The following is a 22144-nucleotide window of genomic DNA, read 5'->3' on the forward strand; positions in this document are numbered from 1 at the left end:
ACACGATCAACCAGAATTCATAAGTTATACATAAACAGATTCCCCAAATTGTCAGAGGTTGCAATGAATGATATTTGTTAGGACCTTGAGTGAGATTATTATAGACCGAACAATTTGTAGAGCACCTAGCACAATGGCGCCACAATCTCGATTGGGTCCGATGAGCTCTACTGTAATGGGGTAAGAAAAGGCAGTTCAGTCTCCATGGCCTGTTCTTAGCCCTGCTGATACTGCCAAAAGGGGATGGGTAGTGGAACGGGACTGAGGCCACCAAACTCATTTAATTCACACAAACCACTGACCTTGGAGTGGAAGGTTTTCTAATTATCAAATTCCGTAATCAATCATTACTTCTGGTTAATTCTTCATTAAACCAGTACTAAAGGCTGCATTCAAGAAAAGTGAAATATTCTCTGAGATAAATATATTTGTATAAATTACTTTTTGGAGGCCATGACTTTAAAAGTTATTGCCTTTTATGTATGTCATACCAAAAGTGATGTAAGTACGTTAGTCAGCTAAGAAGACAATCTCCTTGCCCAGGGAATTTACATTCTAGATCCATGTCAAACAGAGGTAGGGTGGTGGAATGTAGCAGAAGGCATTGATCACTGAGGCCAAAATTTAGTAAGGATCAAAAAGGGTTTGGACATTTATATGAATAACAGGAATATCCAGAGTTATAATAGTTAATGCTAAAAGATTTTGGAAGAGATACTAACCAAACACTGCAGGTTTTAAGCAAATCTCTAACTTTTGGGGCTTAGGAGGAAACCTAATGTGAGACAAGATTATCCCACATCTGCCTAATGTGGGGTTTCTTGCACCTTCCTCGTGAAGCATCTGGTACTGGCCACTGTGAGAGACAGGAGATTCGACTAGAAAGCCCACAGGTCTGATCCAGTCTGGCAATTCCTATGTTCCTATGAATCAGTATAGTATAGATCTTGTTAGTACTATGGTTTTTGTTTGGATTGTCTTTTAAAATGATTATTTAATTCATTGTTTTTTAAACTTTGAGTGTGGGGGGAAGGCTACCTGTGGTCTGTTTTGTAAACCACTACCAGAGTGGAAGATTGGTTTGTGGCATCTAAGACAGAGCAGAGGAGAGAGAGGGAAAGGACACGCAGAGGCCAGTTAGATGGGAGGCTAGTTCTGAAAAGGTTCTCATTCTATAATCTTCTGCTCTGATTTTTTTTTCTTGTTTTGTTTTTAGCCAACCATGGAGTCCGACAAAGGACTGAATGAAAATTTAAAAATCCAGTTTAAGGCTTTACAGGAGCAACAACAGAAGAGGCTACAAAATGTGATGGAGAAAAAGAAAGAAAAGCAGCATGGTCAGAAAGGCAGCACCAACAACCCAAAGGAGACTTTTGGAGTCCAGGATGATTTAAACCTATTTAAGGTAGATGGACAGCTATCAAATGAAGAGATCAGCAAAAGGTAAAAGTACAGTTCACACTGTTAGGAAGGATACAGAACTATATTTACCACCTTGTCCTACAAACTCCCACTGACGTTAATATGTAAAATAACTACTGACATCACGGATTGGCAGTCTGTCTTTAGTGCTTATCAGGCCCCCATCACTGTAGTATCTGAGTACCTCATAATCTTCCATGTATTTAGCCTCATAACATCCCTGTAAGGGGGGGAAGTGCTATCTGTGATGTGTGCAGACCAGATGCCAGCTCATGCCAAGGCCTCACTGACGCTTTTGATTAGCTCTCCACAGCTCATCTCTACTCCACTGTGACCTATTCCCTCCTTTTTGCTTTAGTTTATTCTCAAATTTAAATAATAAAGCTATATGATATGATGGAGATGTTTCTCAGAGGAAAGTCTGTTTATAGACATTTAGGAGTTTCATCCTCCTCTGTCAAAACTAATGTTGGTCAAATTTTGGAAAACAGCTCCGAAGAAAATTTATGTGGAAAGTTGGAAATGGAGGGTTAGATTTTAAACTTTAATCCTGATTAACTTCATTACTGTTTAAAAATGTATTTGTGCACAAGTTTATGTCCAGCAAAAAAGGTACTGTTTTACCATATGAGTCTCTATGGAATTGGATAGGACCCTGGGAATGACTTATTTTTTCACCTCTCTGCGTGGATTGCTGCATTGTTTGCTTTTCTTCTTTTTTAATATTGCAGAAGGCTTTGAATTCCCTTTAATCTGGGGGTTTACACCAGGGACATACCACTTAATTATGTATGTTTTGAAGCTTTCCTTAAATTGGCTCTGCTAATGATATTTATACAGGGAATATGTACCTAAAAACAGAAATTGATTTGGGCAGAGAAAACGCCTCTCTTTTTTTTGCACAGGCATGATTTGGTTTCCATTCAGGAACTGACATTTATGGGGACCCTTTAAGAAAAGCAAGGAAGGATAGTCCAGTGGCTAGTGCAGTAGTCTGGGCTCTGGGAGGCCCATGTTCAATTCCTCCTCTTCTACCAACATCTTGTGTGATTTTTGGGCAAGTCACTTAGATTCTCTGTGTCTCTTGGTTAAACAGGGATAATAGCACTGCCCTTCCTCATAAGGGTGCTGTGAGGATAACCATGTTAAAGATTGAGAGGTGTTCAGATACTGTGGGGATGGGAGCCATCTAAGTACCTAAGGTAGATACGTTCCATTGTTGTATGTAGTGTAGCTGGAGCCAAGTCAATCCCTGGAGGTTAGAGAGACAAGGTGGGTGGGGTAATATCTTTTATTGTACCAACTTCTGTGTGTGTGAGAGAGACAAGCTTTCAAGCCACACAGAGCTCTTCTTCAAGTATGGGAAAGGAACTCCCAGTGTTACAGCAAATGCAACAGGGGGAACAGATTGTTTATCATAAGTAGTTAGCCCATATTGTAAGTAGTTAGCCCATATTGTAAGGGACCAGTCTAGGTAGAGTGGCCTGTTAACACCTCTGCAGTTATAGGACAAAAAGAGTTAGTTGGTGGTTACAGATTGTTGTAAAAAGCCATAAAATCCAGTGTTTCTGTTCAGTCCATGATTTTTAGAGTCTACCAGAGCAGTGAATGCCAGAAGCTGGGAATGGGCAATGGGGGGTGGATCACTTGATGATTTCCTGTTCTGTTCATTCCCTCTTGAGCACTTGGCATTGGCCACTGTTGGAAGACAAGATACTGGGCTAGATGAACCTTAGGTCTGACCAGTGTGGCTATTCTTACATGAATTTAAGCTTCCAGGCTTGTCTTTTGAAAGGGTTGTGCCGGTTTCCTTTGAGGATGAGGACTGATAGGGAAGATATAGAGCAATCGCTTTGTGAAAAGCGTTCACCCACAAGTAATAGTGTTTTGTCTTTTATCAGTTTCCCATGTGAGTTCATTTGAGAGTGTAGTGACTGTTTGGTTTCATCCACATAATTGTTATCCAGGCATTTAATGCACTGGATGAGGTATGCCACGTGTTGTGAAAGGCATGTGTAAGATCCATGGATCTTGATGATCATTGTTCCAGGTATGGAGAAAGAGACACTGGGGTGGGAACTTGTGTGGCTTTCTCAGAAGAATCAGATATCTAAAGCTGAGGACAGTTAACTCAGTAACCCAGACAGGAGTCCTACCAGAGCTACCTTTCTTGTGGTATTTCCACAGCTTGTCCCAGCCAAAGACAAGAAGCACAGAAGTTAAATGAATTTATTGACTTTCAAAACTTAATATACTTTTCCCTAGTGAAGATAGCTCATTAGGAATGGTTTTATGTATAATTAAACTCATTATTAATTTTATTATTCTGAGCATTTATTTGAAGCCCATCACAGTGGTATCTGCCATGATTGCTGATTTGTTTTCTAGGTTGCTTGAGGATGAAAATGAGCAGCTTCAGGATCAGCTTCGAGAGGTCGTAGATGAAAATGGCAGACTGTACAAACTGGTGAAGGAGAAGGATTTTGAAATCCGGCAGCTTCAAAAGAAAATAGAGGAGGAGAGATTAGCCCTGAAAGGTAAACAGAACAAATGCATAGACTCACTACTGCAGCATGACAGACCATCTTGTAGGAACTTGTGTTTGCTTGATGCTCATAACAATAGCTGGTAACAGGACTGTGGTAATAGTTTAGTTCATAACAATGTTTCATATGTCATCTCTTCACTTCCTACATGCTACTGCACCTTCAGCACTTCCACTTTGCGCTACCCAGCCTGCAGGAGTTACCTTGGATTTTCAGCATTCACAGCTTCACTTGACTTCATTTGGAGTTGCAGGTTTTCAGCCTTTCGAAAATCATGCCCTGGAGTGTTAGGGCTATAGTGAGTAATTCCCCTGCACTGATGCTGTATGAGAGAGTGAGGGAAACTGAGGGCTTTGGGTCTGATGAATTAGTTAGGCCATTTAAAAAGAGACTAATTGCCCGAGAGGGTTTGGAGACGTCCCTAACTCCCAGTTATATCACAGAGGTGTGTTACAAGGGACCCTCTTTCTCCTGATTGCTGTTATATTTTAGGGTTTCTCTACAATCGTATGAGAGGTTTTTCTTCTTCCTGACTATCAGAAATTATTGGGGAATGGTGGTATCAAATTTAGGCTGCATGTCACTTTTCTTCTACTCTGTGGCCGATTCCTGCAACTGAAGTGGCACCCAGGGAGAGCGAGCCCAGTAACTTCAGGCCAGAACATCTTTAAAACGAGGAGAAAGCGGATCAAAAAGTGGTGTCTGTGTAGTCATGGCCGTTGAGGAGCATCTCTGCAGCACTCTGTGCTTTTAGTCATGTGAGGAAAAAATGCTCTTTGTGCTGCATGTGTATTGTTTTTTTCCCCTGGCTGAATCCTTTTAGGGCCATACTGGGCCTCTTCCACTAACTGCCAGTGGCCTTTCACTGTAGCCTCCAGAGACCTCTTCAGTGTGCTGCACAGAGAAGGTTCTAACACCGCCTCTACAAGCACATGAGAATGAAATGCAAGAGTATCTTGAACCTGTTTTCACTGACTGCTGTGGACCTTTCCTTTTGGCTACCAAAAGCATCTTCCGTCAGCTACCACAGGCCTTCATGTTGGCTAGAGCAGGCCTCTTGTCACAGGCAATTTATGTGGGCCTGTTCCAGCTACAGTGGGACATAGTAGAATTGCTGGTGGGGATTAGAGGTTGTGCTCCTAAACTTTGTCTTGGGTGTCACTGTCATTGAATTATTATTATGATACTCTTGAATTTCATTCTTATGTGTTTGTAGAGGCAGCGTTAGAACCTTCTCCAAAGATGTAAAGCAACTATATCACCATTAGTGAAACCACTCAGGTGCTTTTAGCATCATCACTCAGTGTGTAGTTCTTCTCCTGTTAAAATCTCACCATTTCTATTAATGCTTTTATCTCTTTTTCTAAAGAAAAGTTTGGGCTTGCTAAATGCTGCTCTTTCAGTCATACTGTAATTACGTGCTCTGGTTGTCATTTTTCCCCTTAATAAACTCCAGCTAAGGATGTCAGTAAAATCAGATCTCTCGGCTGAGATGGAAGTTGTGGCTATTGTCCAGAGGAATGGGCATCTGGACCTCTAGGTTTTAGTCCTGGTTTTGCCACTGACGCACTATGTGGTCTTAAACAAGTCATTCAACCTGTGTTCTCATCTGTAAAATGGGAGTAATGGTATTTTGGATGTCAGAGGGAAGGATACTCTAAGGATTAATGTCTGTAAAACAGCTTTGAGATTCTTAGATGAGAGGTGCTATGAAAAGGCAAAATATTAGTCTTTATTTATTGTATCTTACAGGAGGCACATAACTCATCTGAGACATAAACGGACCTCAGCTCCACACAGATCTGTTAGCTTTTTTTTATTACTGACATCAAAAATGATAAATCCTGGAAGTCAAATTTTAGAAACTTTATTCATGTTGAAGAAACAAATGCCACAGACTTAAATGTCTCCTGTGTTATTTTGTGTTGCATTCCTCATTTTGCATATCTGCCCTGTTTAAACCCTTGTATCACACCCACTTGGGGCCCTGGCTAGGTGGAGAGCTATGATTAAAACTGTGTAAAACTTTTAAATGGTACGAGGTGTTTACTATTTAGACATGCAGTCCTAGCTTCGTCCACCAGATGTCATTGTTGCCCAGAGTAGCTGCAATGACTGAACTATGCATCCGAAGAAGTGAGCTGTAGCCCAGGAAAGCTTATGCTGAAATAAATTTGTTAGTCTCTAAGGTGCCACAAGTACTCCTATTCGTTTTTGCGGATACAGACTAACACGGCTGCTACTCTGAAACCTGAACTAGGAAAGGAGCAATAACTGCAATAAGCACCACTGAATGACACATAGCTTATACATTCATGCTTTATTATTCCTTGTATCTTAAATTTAATAACCGAAACACAGTATGTCCAATGGTTAGAGCTAGAAACTAGGAGCCAGGACTACTGAATTCTGTTTCTGCCCCTGCAGCTGACACACAGGGTAGTCTTGAGCAAGTCACTTTGGGACAGATTTTTAAGGTATTTAAGTGCCTACCACCCATTGATTTAAACGGGAATTAGGTACCTAAATGCCTTTAAAAATCTGGCCTCTATATCTCAATTTTCCATATCTGTAATATGGAGATAATGAGTCTCACCCATCTCTCAGAGTTATAAAGCACTTTAAGCCTCTTGCATGAAAATGCTATTTGTTTACTAGTTTTTATTACAATAATTATCACTAATTGTTAATTATTATGAAGAGGAGGAGTAATAATTCCTGGAAATGGGAGGAAGTGTTGCATCAAATCAAAAGAGCAAGAATGATGCAGATATATTTTTCAATAATAGATGAATTAGTTTCTTTGCAAGGATTTTAAATAGTAACATCCGGTCACATTCTCCCCTGACCCACACTCTGTGTAACCCATTTGAAGTAAATTGAGTTGTACGAGGCATAACGTTTTCATAAGAGATTTAGAATTAATCGGGTTCCATACACTGCATCAAAATTCATGTGGTATGAGATACCGAGGATCCTTGCAGACATTGGCAAACGGATCTTCACAAAGCTTGAAACTCTGAGGGGACAGATCAGCAATGACGTGATAGTCTGAATGGTATACGGAGATTACTTTAGCTACAACTCGGGGAGAATGTAGCATCTGTTTGACAGTGTACAGTAACACTGTGCAGCTATTAAGAACCCACGTGAAAGTGCAAGGGGTGTTTAAATAGGAACAGTGCAATTACCCATTTGGTATGTAGCCAGGACTCTAACCCTTTATAACAGTGAAGGGATCTAGCAAAACTGTTACCTTTGGTTCAGAAGCGGCTCCAGTGCTAAGCTGCCAGCGCAAACAGGGCATTGGCATTTTCACCACCATGTCACAAAAACGTACTCGGAACAGGCTCTCTCAATACCGTGAGCAAACCAGCCGAGTCTTGTCTATACCAGTGCTTACGCCAATGCAGCTGCATTCTTGCTGGTATTTGTCGAAATGTGGGTTATAGCTTAGCATGGACAAGGCGTTCATGACCACAAGTGGAAAGGGCCTCTGCTTTATGTCTCATGCCAAAGACGGTACCTCCAGGAACACAGTGCCTCCAGCACCATGATAAGATATTGGCTGAGCATTAACTGAGGGCTGAGTGGCATAAGTTGGATCACGAATGCTGCTCTCCCTCTTGCTATGCACTCTCTCTTTAACCATACAGTTGTGCTTAGTACAGATCTAAGTGAAGGAGGTTCGGTTATAAAAATACAGTATGCTCTTGGCAGAGAGCAAAAACATCAGTTAATCTGGATCCTGCAACTAAGATTTTTCCTTCATTTTATGCATTTCTCTTTTTATTTCTTCAGGGATGTCTGGTTTAGCAGGGGATGTTGCAGCTACTAAAATCGTTGAACTGTCCAAAAAGAATCGTGAGCTAACTGCTGAGACAGAGAGTGAAAAAGCCAAAGTGAAACAGCTGAATAACAAAGTCAAAGAGCTTGAAAAAGAAGTAAGGTCTCTTCTGTTGTCATGGTAGAGCTCTGAAATCAGGCCAGTAGCTTTCTCAGGGTAACGTCTGCTTGAGAAACTGGTTTTGATTCTTGTTTCTACTGGTCGGCTTGTTACAGCATCAGCTCTTGCCATGGGTTCTTTTCATGCCTGCCCTTGGGAGGACAGATGAGGTTGTTCTCTTAGCAGTTTCCATCTTTTCTGGAAGGATGGGAATAAGGCATAATGAGCCAGAGATTCATGAAATGCCAGTTAGAAATAGTAATTTGTATCTGAAAATGCAAGTGCTTGTCCAAAGGGTAATCACAGCAATTTTCTATATGCCTTCCTGGGTGGTTGTTTATTGGTAGGAATTATTTCTCCGCACCTCAGAGAATGAGAGTACAGACCTGTAGATCTGTCCCAGCTAAGCGAAAAGAATCCTAACATTATTCCTAAAGTTCAGTCATGGGGTATTACACAGCAGGGTTTTTTCCCTTTAAAATACCTATGGAGTCATAGGGTTAGGTAAAATAATTTATTTTATTGAATTTTGCATGATTTTCATATAAAATGGGTGAATTGGAATTCAAAAGTCTACATTTTATTGAGCAAACCGATTTTAGATGTGGGCATCATAATAGGATGTTCTGATCTCATGCCTCCATCTCCATTGGACTTGAGCTACGTTTAGGTACATAGATACCTGCTTTATGTACCTAACTCCTGAATGTGAGCATCCCTCGATGCCCACATTTGACGACTGATCCCACAATTGCAAGTCAGCAGCTGGTTGTGGTTCTTTCTCTTAGTAAAATAACACAGCTTCTCTCAGGGAAGATTGAATTACGTGTTTTTGAAATGTGTATTTATGTGTCTACCTTGAAAATTTAGTGGAAGATGAAGACATTTTTGCTGGAGTAATTAAAAACCACACATCCTTTTGAGGTGGTGGTTGTTCTTCAGCTTAATCTTCCTTGGAGTTACGCTCTCATCACTGTCTGCATTCCGTAATATATGTGTGTGTGTGTTTCAGCTACAAACAGCCCTGGGAAAAATCCAGTCTCTTGGTGGCAATGACTCAGGAATCAAACAATCAGTGTTGAGAAGGATGGAAGGAAACTTGGTATGAATTATGTTTTTTAATAGAAAAATTCAAAATGACAACTAATAATTTGTTTCTTTATGTTGTACAGTCTCTTTCATCATGATGAAATCCTCTATTCTTACCATTGGTATTATAATCTGTCCTAATTGCTCTATGTTCAAACTCAGTGAGTGCATTTGAGTGGATGGTTATAGTGTTAGAAAAGAAAAAGTGTTGTGATCTGGTCAACTGATCTTCCCTGTCTCCCTGCTGCATCTTTACAGTGCCTCAAATTAAAAGAGGGTTATGGTACATATCAGCTTCAGAGCTCACAAAGCAATCCATGATCTACCACATACCATCGGAATTGTGGGGACAAGAGAATTGATAATTATTTGCATACATAAAAAAACCAATTCTTGTTAATTTTTAAGAGGTCCCTGCCAAGTTCTGTCAGAGTTGCATTGTGGTTTGTTTTTATTTTCTTTCAATAACACAATTCAATTAAGGGGTTATTCGTAGCATGGGAGCATAGTGGAAGGACGGTAGAAGAGGCATTGGAGAGGCAGGATGACCCAGAAGCTAAAACACAGGAGTTGGAGTCAGGGAGAACTAGGCTCTATTCCTGGCTCTGCCACAGACTGACTGTGGGATCCAGGGCAAACCCTGAACCCTCAGTTTCCCCATCTGTAAAAGGGGGGTTAAAATAGTTCCCTATTTCACATCAATATTGAGGCTTAATTCATTATTGTTTGCAGAAGCACTTTTGAGGATTCACAAGATGTACAGATTATCATTATTATTAGAGGAAGTATAATCCACTGCTTTGCAGGCAAGGCGAACAGGCTGATTAGTACTTGGTCTGTGATGAAGGGTGTCCCTCTGTCTCCTCAAGGCAGATTGGTTTGGACAGGAGCTATTTGTAGACTGAGCCTTCCTTTTCTGAAAGGTCACTGTATCTCTTAGAATGTACATGTACATTGCTATTCTGTATGAACCCACTCTGAGACACGTCTGAGCTTTCCTCATGGTCACGAATTGTCCTTTCTGGTAGTCAGTTCTGTTTTCTGTAGTGGATTCCATCCTTATCAAATACATTTTCCTTCTCTCAAAGCCTGAAAGTCCAGAGTTGAAAGCTTTGCAAGAAAAATTAACTGCAGCCAACTTTAAAGCAATGGAGTATCGCAATCAGCTCCAAACCACAAAACAGGAACTAAAGATGATGCAAAAGGTACCAGTCCACATCTTGTAATGTATATAGTGATCTGAGCCTGCTTTCTGTAATGGAGACAGTTTGTTTGTTAAATCAAGAATGGTGCTTCGTTTTCTCTTGGTTTTGATTATCCTCCTTGATTCACTATTAATCTAGTCACTATTAACCCACACCAGGATTCACTATTAGTAATGATTCACTAATAGTGATTCACTAATAGTGATTCACTATTTATTAATCCACACCAGGAAGGAAGGCACAAGAGGGGTGATAACACTGGTTGGATTCTAAAGTGGAGAACACTGAGCTACATGAAATTCCTGATCTACCAGGGCCACTGTCACTTTCCAATATTTCTACTGATAGTACAGTTCTAAGTCCTGTAAGACATTTATGCCCTGATTCAACAAAACAGTTAAACCTGTGATTAACATTAAGCATGTCCCTAAGTGCATCTCTATTCAGCAAAGCATTTAATCACATACTTAGCTTTAAGCATAGGCTTAAATCTTATTTAAGTCCATGCTTATAGTTAAGCACATGCTTAGGCACTTTGCTGAACTGGGGCTTCAGAGCAACTTATTCCTTCCTGATTCACTGTGGCTCTTTAGTGCATTATTCTGTACTCTTCCCACGACACTCCCTTTGATTTTACTACTTTGCATAAGAGACCTGCCGTGGAGATCAGAGAGGAGATGTTTTCCCTAAAAAGAGATCTCTGCTGACCCTTTTATAAAAATTGAAATGCACTTCATAATAACTCGCTCTCCTTAGTATGGCTGCTTTGGAATTGTATAAGACAGACAGCCCCAGGTCTGTAAGGGTTTGCAAGATGTCAGTGTTGCCATTGTGCACCTGATGTGTTTTGGTCAATGGCTGGTTATGTATTTGTTATATGAGAAAATAATTACATATGTTGAAACCTGTTAATAATGGGGACTAAAGGGATTTCTGTCTGTTAATACTGGTGGCCAGGTAGTACAATCTGAACGCCTCCACATATATATATATATATATATATATATATATATATATATATTTATATATTTATATATATATAGTTTTGATTCACCTTTCGCAGTAAGGACAGTTCAGACATTTTATTGAGTGGTTCCTTTCTAAAGAAAGAAGAATATCCAACCTTTAAATATTGAATTGTATTTAAATACCCATTTCAGCAAGAATTTGTTGGTACTTTGGTTCCCAGTGAAGCCATTAATACTAGCCAAAATCTGGTCACAAACAGCCTTCTGGCTGGGAAAGCATTATCTAAATTGATCTGACAGAGCTTGCTTCATATGGGCTGAATGAGTTACAGGCACCAAAGGGATACAATAAGTATGTGTATAAATTCAGTATTCTGTGTTTGCTGGGAGAAGGGACACACACTCACACTCACACTCATTGTTAATATTCATGGCTCATTCACAGCTTTTAGCAAGTGAAGTTGGTGAAGATGTGAATATTCAAAACCTTTTGACCATTTCTGGCAATTGGCGTGGGCGGGCCCAGCAAATACTTGTTCTGCAAGGCAAGGTAAGTTACTATTCTGGGTCTTTTTCTTAATCTATATGTAAAGTTATCTTTTTGGTGTTTAGAGCTGAGTGCAAACTTGCAAACACACACTGGGCCTCCATATTTATTGAAATTATGACATTTAGAACATGGACATATTGCATAGTGCAGTCCTGCAAAATCCCACCTGTTCATTCACCTGTAGTAAGTATTTTTTTTCTTCTTCTGATGAGCAAGTAAAATATCACTAGCTGTCTTGTTATCAATAAGTCACAATCAATGCTAGGCAAGTAGTGCAGTCACAAAATAAAAGGCTAATATCATTCTGGAGTAACAGGGGAGGTAATTGTCCTGATCCACTCAGACCAGGTGCGGCCTCAGCTGGAGTACTGTGTCCAGTTCTAGTTGCCACATTTAAGGAAGATGTGGACAAATTGGAGAGAGTCCAAAGGAGAGCGACAAAAATGATCAAAGGTTTAGAAAACTTGACCTATGAGGAAAGGTTAAAAAAAACTGGACATGTTTAGGTTTGAGAAAAGAAGACTGAAGGGGGACCTGATAATAGTCTTCAGCCATGTTAAAGGCTGTTATAAAGAGGATGGCGATCAATTGTTCTCCACATCATCGGAGATGTTAAGAACAGGTTAGGTCGTGCCTCAGCAGGCGGCTGGACTTGATGACCTCTCATAGTCCATCCTACCTTACATTTTTGTGATTCTAAATTTTGTATTTGGCTGGTAAGTTTTCATGATAGTGTTACAAGCATGGCATGATGCTATGATCATATTGGTAAACTCAAGCCTTAAAGCAAAGCTATGTGAAAACTTGACATGTATTTCAGGGGATTGGAGAAGGTTGGTTTGTTTAGAAAATACATTTTTTTTTTAAGTTTGATTTCTGCCTTTTAAAGTCTTGCAGCATCTAGTGCTGCGTAAGTCAGGTGCTGTGGCACTGTCCATAACCATGGGACATTTTGTTGTGACTGAGTAAGCGAGTGAATGAAGAAGAAAGATTGCTAGTCCCTAATTTATTTAATTCTTAATTTGTAGCCAGTTGCAGGAGCATCACTTGCTTGCAGCATGTGCCCAAGTATACAGAAATTATTTAATGCAAATAAATGATGAGTCATTTAGTGCTCAGATAAACAGGCATTAAAATAAACAGCTCTACAATATATTGAAATCTGGGGGTTGAGTTTTTGGTGATTGTGTGTTTTTTTTTTTTTTTTTTTTAAACACACCCACCCTAGGAAATTGTGTTACATTAATTAAACTATTTCAAACTTCAGCTCCATTGGTGTTGGGAATCCTGCACTTACAATGAGGATCCTGGTCCAAGATGGTTAGCAATGAACCTTCTAGTGACATCTTTAACTCTTCATTACTTCTGAGGGGCTTCATCCACCTTATTGCCACTTGGGAAATGGAGATAAGCTGCTGACACAGGACATAAGGCTTCTCTCTGGTTGTTTTCTTGCGTGCTGTCACTCCACTGCTGTTAGGTGCATGCAGCTGAACAGGGACTTTTTCACTTCCGTTGACTAAAACGGTAAACTCCAGCTTTTTCTGTGGCAAAATGGGTCTTCGCTCCTGCAGACATACCTTCCTATGTCTGGTGTAGACATCTATGAATGGGAATTTGAAAGAGTGGGCCCTGCTGCTGTGCCAGTTAACTGTGATTTGTAATGTCAATAACTATATGACATGATTCTCCACGCTGGACCAGATCCGACCTTTGGATGTGGTGTCTTTGACTTCAGTAGAAACAATGTATGCACAGCCAAGGCCAGAATTAGGTCGTGAGTGTACTTTCACATTCTCCCCTAGGTTCGTGAGCTGGAGAATCAGTTGGGTCAGAGCAAGAGCAGAGCATCAGTGAATAATGTTGATGAGGAAACACTGGCCCTTACAGATCCACGGAAGTTGTCAGCCCAAGAGAAAAATCTGTTACGGATTCGCAGCTTGGAAAAAGAAAAGAAAGAAGCCTTGGAGGTAAGGCACGGGGAGCTGCAATAGATTTGCATATAATACATGATATGTAAGGACTCTGCCTCCCTTTTGTGTGGGTGCACTAGAGAAGGGATAGGGCACTGTCACACCCACCTGGGGCTAAGTATAAGTAGGCTCTCAGTGCCCAGGTGTTGGAGAAGTGGCTAGCACTGTTGGATTCTCTAGTGGCCCCAACGGGTGTGGGGGATGCAAAGGGCCATGGCAGCAAGATTTGCAGAGAGGCATGGGCTCCATGCAGTACAAAGGTTCAGCAAGTGCACTTCTCTATAGACTCTCCCCACCACCAGTTATTAGAAGGTCTCCAGCTACCAGCAGTGAGGCTGAGAACTTCCTTTCCTGTCCCCACCGCAGTTCAGCCTTGCAGCTGGCGTAACCGAGCAGCTAGGTGTACATATGCCTCTCACGCTTGGCAATGAGGATAAAATCGGCATTCTGCTGCCCACAATCACATACCCCATGGGCCAGATTCTGCTCTTATACCAGTGGAAATCTGGAGTAACTCCATTGTTGTCTTCCTGTCTCAGGCACCATTCACAATAGTTGCTCAGAGTGGAACTTCCTAGTTCTAAAGGCAGAAGGGACCACTGTGGTCATCTAGTCTGATCTCCTGCATAACACAGGCCAGAGAACTTCCCCAAAATAATTCCTAGAGCAGATCTTAAAGAACAGCATCCTATCTAAGATTGTAAAAATATTGTTATTGATGGATAATCCACCACGGTCCTTGGTAAATTGTTCCAATGGTTAATTACTCTCACCATTAAAAATGTACACCTTATTTCCAGTCTGAATTTGTTTAGCTTCAACTTCCAGCCATTGGATCGTGTTACACCTTTTTCTCCAAGATTGAAGAGCCCAATTATTAAATATTTGTTCCCTCTGTAGGTACTTATAGACTGTAATTAAGTCAACCCTTAACCTTCTCTTTGTTAAGCTAACTAGCTTGAGCTCCTTGAGTCTGTCACTATAAGGCAGGTTTTCTAATCTTTAATCATTCTCATGGCTCTTATCTGAATCCTCTCCAATCTATCAACTACCTTCTTGAATTGTGGCCACCAGACCTGGACATGGTATTTCAGCAGCGGTTGCACCAGTGCCAAATACAGAAGTAAAATAACCTCTCTACTCCTACTTGAGATTCCCCTGTTTATGCATCCCCGGATCGTATTAGCTCTTTTGGCCACAGTGTCACACTGGGAGCTCATGTTCAGCTGATTATCCACCATGACCCCTATGTTTTTCAGAGTCACTGCTTCCCAGGATAGATTCCCCCATCCTGTAAGCATGGCCTACTTCCTTTGTTCCCAGAGGTATACTTTTACATTTAGCTCTATTAAAACACATAGTGTTTGCTTGTGCCCAGTTTACCAGTCTGGGGTTCCTCCAGATTTCCACTGGTCTTACTGAGATTGGAATCTGGACCAGTGTCTCCAGTGTGTGTGTGTAATATATAATTTTATGTATTTATATTGTGATACTCTTTATTCTTCAGTGGAGGATGTTAATCAACAGTGTAGTCACTTCAATTACAGGGCAAATGGCAGATCAGGAGCACAGTGCTTCAGGTTGTGGTACAAAATTATAATGTGCTTCATTGCAAAAACTGAACCTACTTAAATCCCACCAGATTCCTGCGCACTGCCAGTGAGCGAGTGATGAGTGAAACATGCAATAACAATATAGCTATATTTCTATTTACACAGAGGTGAGTCACTTTTTGACTGCCAAGCCAGCGCACAGCTCTGGATTCTAAAGGACGTGTCTGCTTCCCTGTGCTCCCTTCAGTGAGAAGATGCATGTAGACTATGATATGATTGATCTCTTCTGTCATTTCACATTATTTGTTTATGTAATTGTAGAAACTCAATGGGGAACATAACGCTCTCCAGAAAGATCATGAGGAGGTGAAAAAAAAACTGGATGCATCAAAAGCCAGGAACAAAGTGTTGTCCAATGAGGTGAAAGCTCTGAAAGGACAAATCTTAACGCTGCTGGAGAAAGGAAAGCACGACGATGAGCTCATAGATGCCTTACTGGTACAGTCTGATTATTGCAATCCCGCCCAGGCATTACAGGATTAGTGCCCTAGGTATAACTAGCAAAAATGAAGGCATATTACAACACAGTGGCCAAACATACACTCAGGGTAGTTAGAGGCCTGTAAAATCTGTCTGTCAATCCTAGATTTAAGAATGATCCAAAACTGCTGCATTTTGTATTGAATCGCTTTAGACCCAGGTAAAGATTTAAAATTGGCACAAAGGGAACAGTGATGCATTTGGAGGTGGCTATTGGCTGCATGTCTCATAAGAAGTGTCCAGCAGAGTTGTCATAAAAGGTGGAGACAGGGTTGTCTGGTAGGTAGAAAAGGGAACTGGGAAACAAGACTCTTTAGATTCTATTCCCAGCTCTGCTATTGACTCACTGTGTGATCCTGGGTGTTTGGTCAACGTTTGTCAGGAATGCTTACTAATTTTGGGTGCTTCAATTCTTTGTTGTCCAACTGGAGACACACAAAGCCAGATTCACAGAGGTGCTCAGCCACTTGCAGCTCCTTCTGACTTCAGCTGGGGTTGTAAGTGCTCAGTACTTCAGAAATAAAGGCCTAGGCTGGCAGTCAGAATCAGAGGACACTGAAAGTTTTTGTCCAGGGTCACACAGTGGGAATGGAATCTAGAGAGTCCCAGTCCTGTGTGTCAGTTTCCCAACCTGCAAAATGGGGATAACAATAATACAATAACTCCTCACTTTACGTCGTCCCGGTTAACGTTGTTTTGTTGTTACATTGCTGATCAATTAGGGAACATGCTCGTTTAAAGTTGTGCAATGCTCCCTTATAATGTTGCTTGGCAGCCGCCTGCTTTGTCCACCGCTTGCAGGAAGAGCAGCTCATTGGAGCTAGCTGGTGGGGAATTGGAACCAGGGTGGACCAGCAGGCCCCCATCAGCTCCCCTAAGTTCCCTGTGCTGCAACGCCCAGCAGACTATCAATTGCTGGCAGTTCAGCTGTCCCTCCCCCCACTGCCATGTTCTGCTCCTGCCGTCTGCTTTGGAGCTGCTCCCAGGAGCCTCATGCTTGCTGTGCAGGAGGGGTAGAAAGAGGGGTGCTAATGTTAGGATGTCCCCCTCTACCCCGATCCTTTATCCCATCTCCACAGAGCAGGGGCGGACAGACACGACAGGGCTCAGGATGGAGGGAGCTTGTTGGCAGCAGCTGCTGTCTCAACTTGCTGATCTACTTAAAAAGGGAGTGTACTAAGAGTGGGGTCAGCCTACTTAAAGGGGCAATGCGCCTCTCTCTCACATACATGGTGTGTGTCTCTGTCTTTCTCTGCCATGCTGTCTCCCCTCCCTCCATTTGTGGTGCCTTGTACAGTGTGAGGCTACATTAACAACAGTGTGTTAACCCTTGAGGGCTCAGTCAAGTGCTAGTTCATCATTTAGCAGTAAGGCATTCCCTGGGAAATATCCCACCCTCTTCCACCCTCTGATTTCACCACCTCAACCAAGCTTCACAATCATCATTGCTGTGTACAGTATTACACTGTTTAACACTTATACTGTGTGTGTGTGTGTGTACACACACACACACACACAGTCTTCTGTCTGGGGAAAAAATTTCCCTGGAACCTAACCCCCCCCATTTACATTAATTCTTATGGGGCAAATGGATTTGCTTAACATAGTTTCGCTTAAAGTAGCATTTTCCAGGAATATAACTACATTAAGCGAGGAGTTAACTGTACATTCTTTGCCCAGGCCCCACCCCTTTTTAGTATGATCCTTAAGCAGTAAGCCTTATTATCACTCATTGTATTACCAAACACTTAACCTTACTTGTACTTGCGTACTGGCTCCGTTCACAGTTACACAACAGCCATGCATACCCTTCCATGCACCGTGCAGGGCTTTACAAGATCAAGGCCTGTGAGTACTGAATTATCTCGCTCTGCAGCATGTTGCGCTGCATTATGCAAAATGTGAAATCCTTGCAGTGGACAGATGCTGAAGGTACTTGACAGTCAAACTGGTCCCAAGACATTAGTAGAGTAGGAGCTTAGAATGTGGTGGACAAAATTTATCCCTTGAGTAACATTACTCGCTTTAATGAACTTACATCAAGGATGAGTTTGGCATGGTATGTTAATACTACAAAATATGAATTCTGGCCATGTATTGCACTACTGATACCAAAATGTGTGTCTTACTGGGGAATAGATTTAGACGGAAAATACAATTTTATGCATATTTAATGATCACTATATACAAAAAAGAACATACCATGTGTCGTTTCTGCTTCACCAGAACGAGCAGAAGCAAATGCATGAGATCTTAAAGCACCTGAGCGTGCAGGATGAGAAGAACAAGGAGTCCCAGCAGAGTCTAGGCCAGCATTTGAACAGCGAGACTCAGAAACAGAGCAGTCTCATAGGGCAGCTCCAACAGATGGTGTCTGAACGAGAAGCCAAGATTAAAGAGCTGGAGAAGGAGATGGGACTGCTCGCACTTCAGGTAAACCTAGCAAAATATATTAACTATAACAGCAGCTCCCTGGGGGAATTTTGTTCCCATTTCTAAAAATGCCCCTTTCCCCACTCAATCTGAGATTTCTGCTAGTTCAGAATACCAGCACTCAGCTGCTTCAATAGCTTCCACCAATGCCAGGGGTAATGTCCGGGAGACTTTCTCTGAGTTTCCTCCACACCCGTGTGACATTTCCTCAAAGCTTTTGGGCGGTGGAGATGGCGTAAGTGCAAGTCACATCTAAGCCTTGCAACGGGATCATCAAAGCTGAGTTACAGTAATGAAAAGCCACATGTAAATACTATAAAAGCTGTGGCACAATGTAGCCAAAGTCCGGAAAACTCAAAACGTAGAGTGATATTAATTGTTAATTTGCAGTTGTAAATAGGGTGACCAGGCAGCAAATGTGAAAAATCAGGACGGGGTGGTGTGTGTGTAATAGGTGCCTATATAAGAAAAAGACCCAAAAATCGGGACTGTCCCTATAAAATCAGGACATATGGTCACCCTAGTTGTAAAGCAAGTCAAAAAGCTGCCTTGGTGTGAGATAAGGAGCAGTGAGTCCTCTCATGTGACTACTAATCTCTGGATTATTTTGCCAGCAGACTAATATAATAACAATTTCATAGCCTTCCTGGGCTATTGTGTTCATCTGCTTTGGGATGCCTATGCACTAGGATGGTCCATTGGTTAGGGCACTAACCTAGGTTTTTGGAGACTTTGGTTCAATTCCCTGCTCCACCAAATACTTCCTGAGGGACCTTGGGCAAATCACGTAGCCTCTTTGTGCTGCAATTCCTCATCTGTAAAAATGGAGATAATAGCACTGCCTGACTTCACAGGGGTGTTGAGAGTGTCAGGTGCTCAGAAACTGCAGTGATAGGGAACTGTATAAGTACCCGAGAAAGAGAACTTGAAGCAGAATACATGTTAAGTTTGTGAACCAAGATTATGGTTTGATATGAAACTCTGGAGTTTCAATTGATTCACTTAAATTTTTGTGGAGGTTGTTCAAACCTGAACCTCAAAGTGGAACTCCTGGGGTAGAAACTTCCTCTGATGGACAGGAATCAAAGGTTCCCAGGAAACCTTGTAAACCAAAACTCTGGGATGCATACAGCTCTGTCTGTAAGCAACCTATCAGCTCTGGATGCAGTTCTGGTCGGCTGCATTAGCACAAAGCATGATGGGCTTTCTATTTTGCTCCAGCAGCATCAGAAGAAAGAGACCACTGAGGAGGGCAGTTCAGATGTTGCAGATGCACCATCTTCAGAGCACTTAGAAGAGCAGAGTTTTACTCTAATCAAACCACCAGCATCGGCAGGCGATCATGTTGGAAGGATCGGGTCTGCTCAGTAAGAAAAACTTAATTTAAATCTTTAAAATAGGTATGAATTATTCAAAGGAATACTGTCAGCCAGGCCAAACCACAAATGAAGCTTCAAGATGACTGTGGCAGCTCATTTGCATTATAAGGAAATCTCCTAATCATGTTATCACTTAGACATTTGTCCTGGGACACAGAAAGATCCACTTATCCACTGATATTATGCATTTGGCATGTTTATAGTACAGCTCATTCTCTCTCTGACTCAGATAATATTCCCATGGTTGGCTTAAGTGCCTTTGGTTTTATTCACTGGGAAAAACAGGGCAGCTAATGGGCAGGCTTCTGTAGGTGGCCTTGAAAATTAATATGAAACTCTGTATTACATAAGCTATAAATCAGTTGTGTATTGTATAAATCGCTAAAGCTGCTTTGGGTAGGATTTCATCACGGAAATTAGAAAGATTTAAGACATCCAGTAAGCTGTTTTTCTTGAGTACCCACCAACCAACCCTACCTAAGGAGCTGTCTTTTTGTTTACTGTGGTCGTTCTGCAACAAATACAGGGTCTGATTCTCATTTACACTTGAGCTCCTTTACAACACTCTGGCAGTGTGTAAAGGTGCAATACAAATGGGAGTAAATTATGTTAGCACCCACTTAAAGGCTCCTGTGCTCTGCTAGTGTGGTACAAAGTGGCCTTTGTGCAACTGAGACTCAGGCCGCCAGGGTTTTCATAAAATCTCCTTGCTCATGCACCTGTTGTAGTTGAAGCAAATGGGTTGTCATTAAATAAAACTTAACAATTTTTGTTGTGGATAGATTTGGGTCTGATCTTGCTTCCTTTGATGTCAATGGTAGGTTTTTGCATAGACTTTAATGGAAGCAGGATCACAATCTTTGTGTGTGTTGTGGGCATATTGCTTTGTACTGGCTTGTAGCTTAGAAAAGACCGAAAGGTCCTTCTGCAGCACTTCCCCTCGCACTGTTGGTACAGCCATGATTCCCATAAGCCGTGGTTTATTATGGAGTGGAAGGTTCTCCAGAGGTATGGCCCCTATGATTTTGATTCTCTCACTTGTAACTCCCCCAAACAAGTTTTCGTGCTTTTAGGTGGCAAACTTGTATATTATCTGTATATTATCCAAATTGCTTTAACTCTTTCTTCACAGGAGGAAGGCCACCAGTAAAATTAGGCTAAGGAAGCTTCTTTACTTTGTTAAGCACTTTATAAAAGCATCCAAGTGCAATGCATTAACTTTAGCCTAACACACATGGCTACCATAGCTATGTAAAGAAAACACTTACACCTCTACCTTGATATAACACTGTCCTCGGGAGCCAAAAAATCTTACCACATTATAGGTGAAACTGCATTATATCGAACTTGCTTTGATCCGCCGGAGTGTGCAGCCCCGCCCCCCTGGAGCACTGCTTTACCGTGATATATCAGAATTCATGTTATATTGGGTCACGTTATATCGGAGTAGAGGTGTATATACCCAGGTGTGCATTGAACGAGGCCAAGCCCTGCAAGAGCCGTTGTTAGCTTAGTGGGCACTGCTCACTCCCTTACTATTAATATTTTGATGAACAATCCTTTCCATTTATTTAACAAAAATTAAAAGTGGATCTTCTTTTACTTACAGAAAAGATCAAATGAAAAATGCTGTAAAGAGGGGATACAGACAACCCTAGGGAATTCCAAACCTGAAATACTTCATTTGTGCTCAGTTAGAGCACTGTTGTCATTACTAGCCTTACCTAGTCTTGGAATGGATTAACCAGCTGTCACCCATGAGAGATTTGTGCTTGTTCTGTAGCATTGTGGCTAACCGTACTCCTTCTGTTGGCGGCAGCCGCAAGAGAGGGACACATGATCACATGCACATAAGCTGGTCTGACATTCTGTCCAGTAGAGGGCAGTGATGAACACACGTGTTGTAGGACCTCAAACAGTACCAGACATAGGTCTTTAGTATGTAGAGCAGAGGTTCTCAGACTTCATTACACCGCTGATGTAGAGTTTTTTTGTTTTCTTCCTCACAGCACTGTGTCTAAGATGGGACACACACTTGTAGAATCTGCAGCGACAAAGCCTTCGCCTCCAAGTAACAGTGTCACATCTGGGAGGTATGTTTACAGTCTTTTGTATAGGTGTGGGGAGAATTCCATTGAAACCCACCAGACACAGACCAGCATACTCTTAGCTCTGTCTGCATCACCTAATGACCCTAAACGTAGTGAGGGCCCTGATCTTTGTAGCAGAAAAGCTCCTCTCTAGTTGATCACATCAGTTTTTTGACTCAGACTGGCTCTTGTTTGTGTTCTCTTAGGCCTGGTCTACACTAGGAGTTTGTCGAATTTAGCAGCGTTAATTCGACTTAACCGTGCACCCGTCCACACCAGGAAGCTAATTAGTTCGACCTAGAGGGCTCTTTAGTTCGAATTCTGTACTCCTCCCTGACGAGGGGAGTAGCGCTAAATTCGACATGGCTATGTCGAATTAGGCTATGTGTGGATGGAAATCGACCTTAGTAGCTCCGGGAGCTATCCCACAGTGCATTCTGAGGGTATGTC

General features: G+C 41.7%; 1 protein-coding gene across 8 annotated transcripts in view; it reads left to right on the forward strand.

The window, feature by feature from the left end:
* The window catches only part of CCDC13 (coiled-coil domain containing 13), a 34864-nt gene that overhangs the window by 2949 nt on the left and 9771 nt on the right, over positions 1 to 22144 (forward strand). For 5 of the 8 annotated variants that reach the window (XR_005595049.1, XM_039527340.1, XM_039527346.1 and 2 more), the window contains exons 2-12: positions 1217 to 1443; positions 3811 to 3959; positions 7770 to 7912; positions 8927 to 9016; positions 10092 to 10208; positions 11622 to 11726; positions 13532 to 13696; positions 15574 to 15750; positions 18019 to 18225; positions 19447 to 19592; positions 21614 to 21697. Coding sequence is in view for 7 of the 8 variants with exons in the window: in XM_039527340.1 (XP_039383274.1) it covers positions 1217 to 1443; positions 3811 to 3959; positions 7770 to 7912; positions 8927 to 9016; positions 10092 to 10208; positions 11622 to 11726; positions 13532 to 13696; positions 15574 to 15750; positions 18019 to 18225; positions 19447 to 19592; positions 21614 to 21697 (1610 nt within the window). In the remaining variant the exon portion in view is untranslated. Of the gene's footprint in view, positions 1 to 767; positions 894 to 1216; positions 1444 to 3810; positions 3960 to 7769; positions 7913 to 8926; positions 9017 to 10091; positions 10209 to 11621; positions 11727 to 13531; positions 13697 to 15573; positions 15751 to 18018; positions 18226 to 19446; positions 19593 to 21613; positions 21698 to 22144 lie in introns of all 8 variants that reach the window. The other 3 variants (XM_039527344.1, XM_039527343.1, XM_039527341.1) reach the window with 2 other exon arrangements.

Source organism: Mauremys reevesii, linkage group 2 (genome assembly GCF_016161935.1).
Source record: "Mauremys reevesii isolate NIE-2019 linkage group 2, ASM1616193v1, whole genome shotgun sequence".
Classification (NCBI taxonomy): domain Eukaryota; kingdom Metazoa; phylum Chordata; order Testudines; family Geoemydidae; genus Mauremys; species Mauremys reevesii.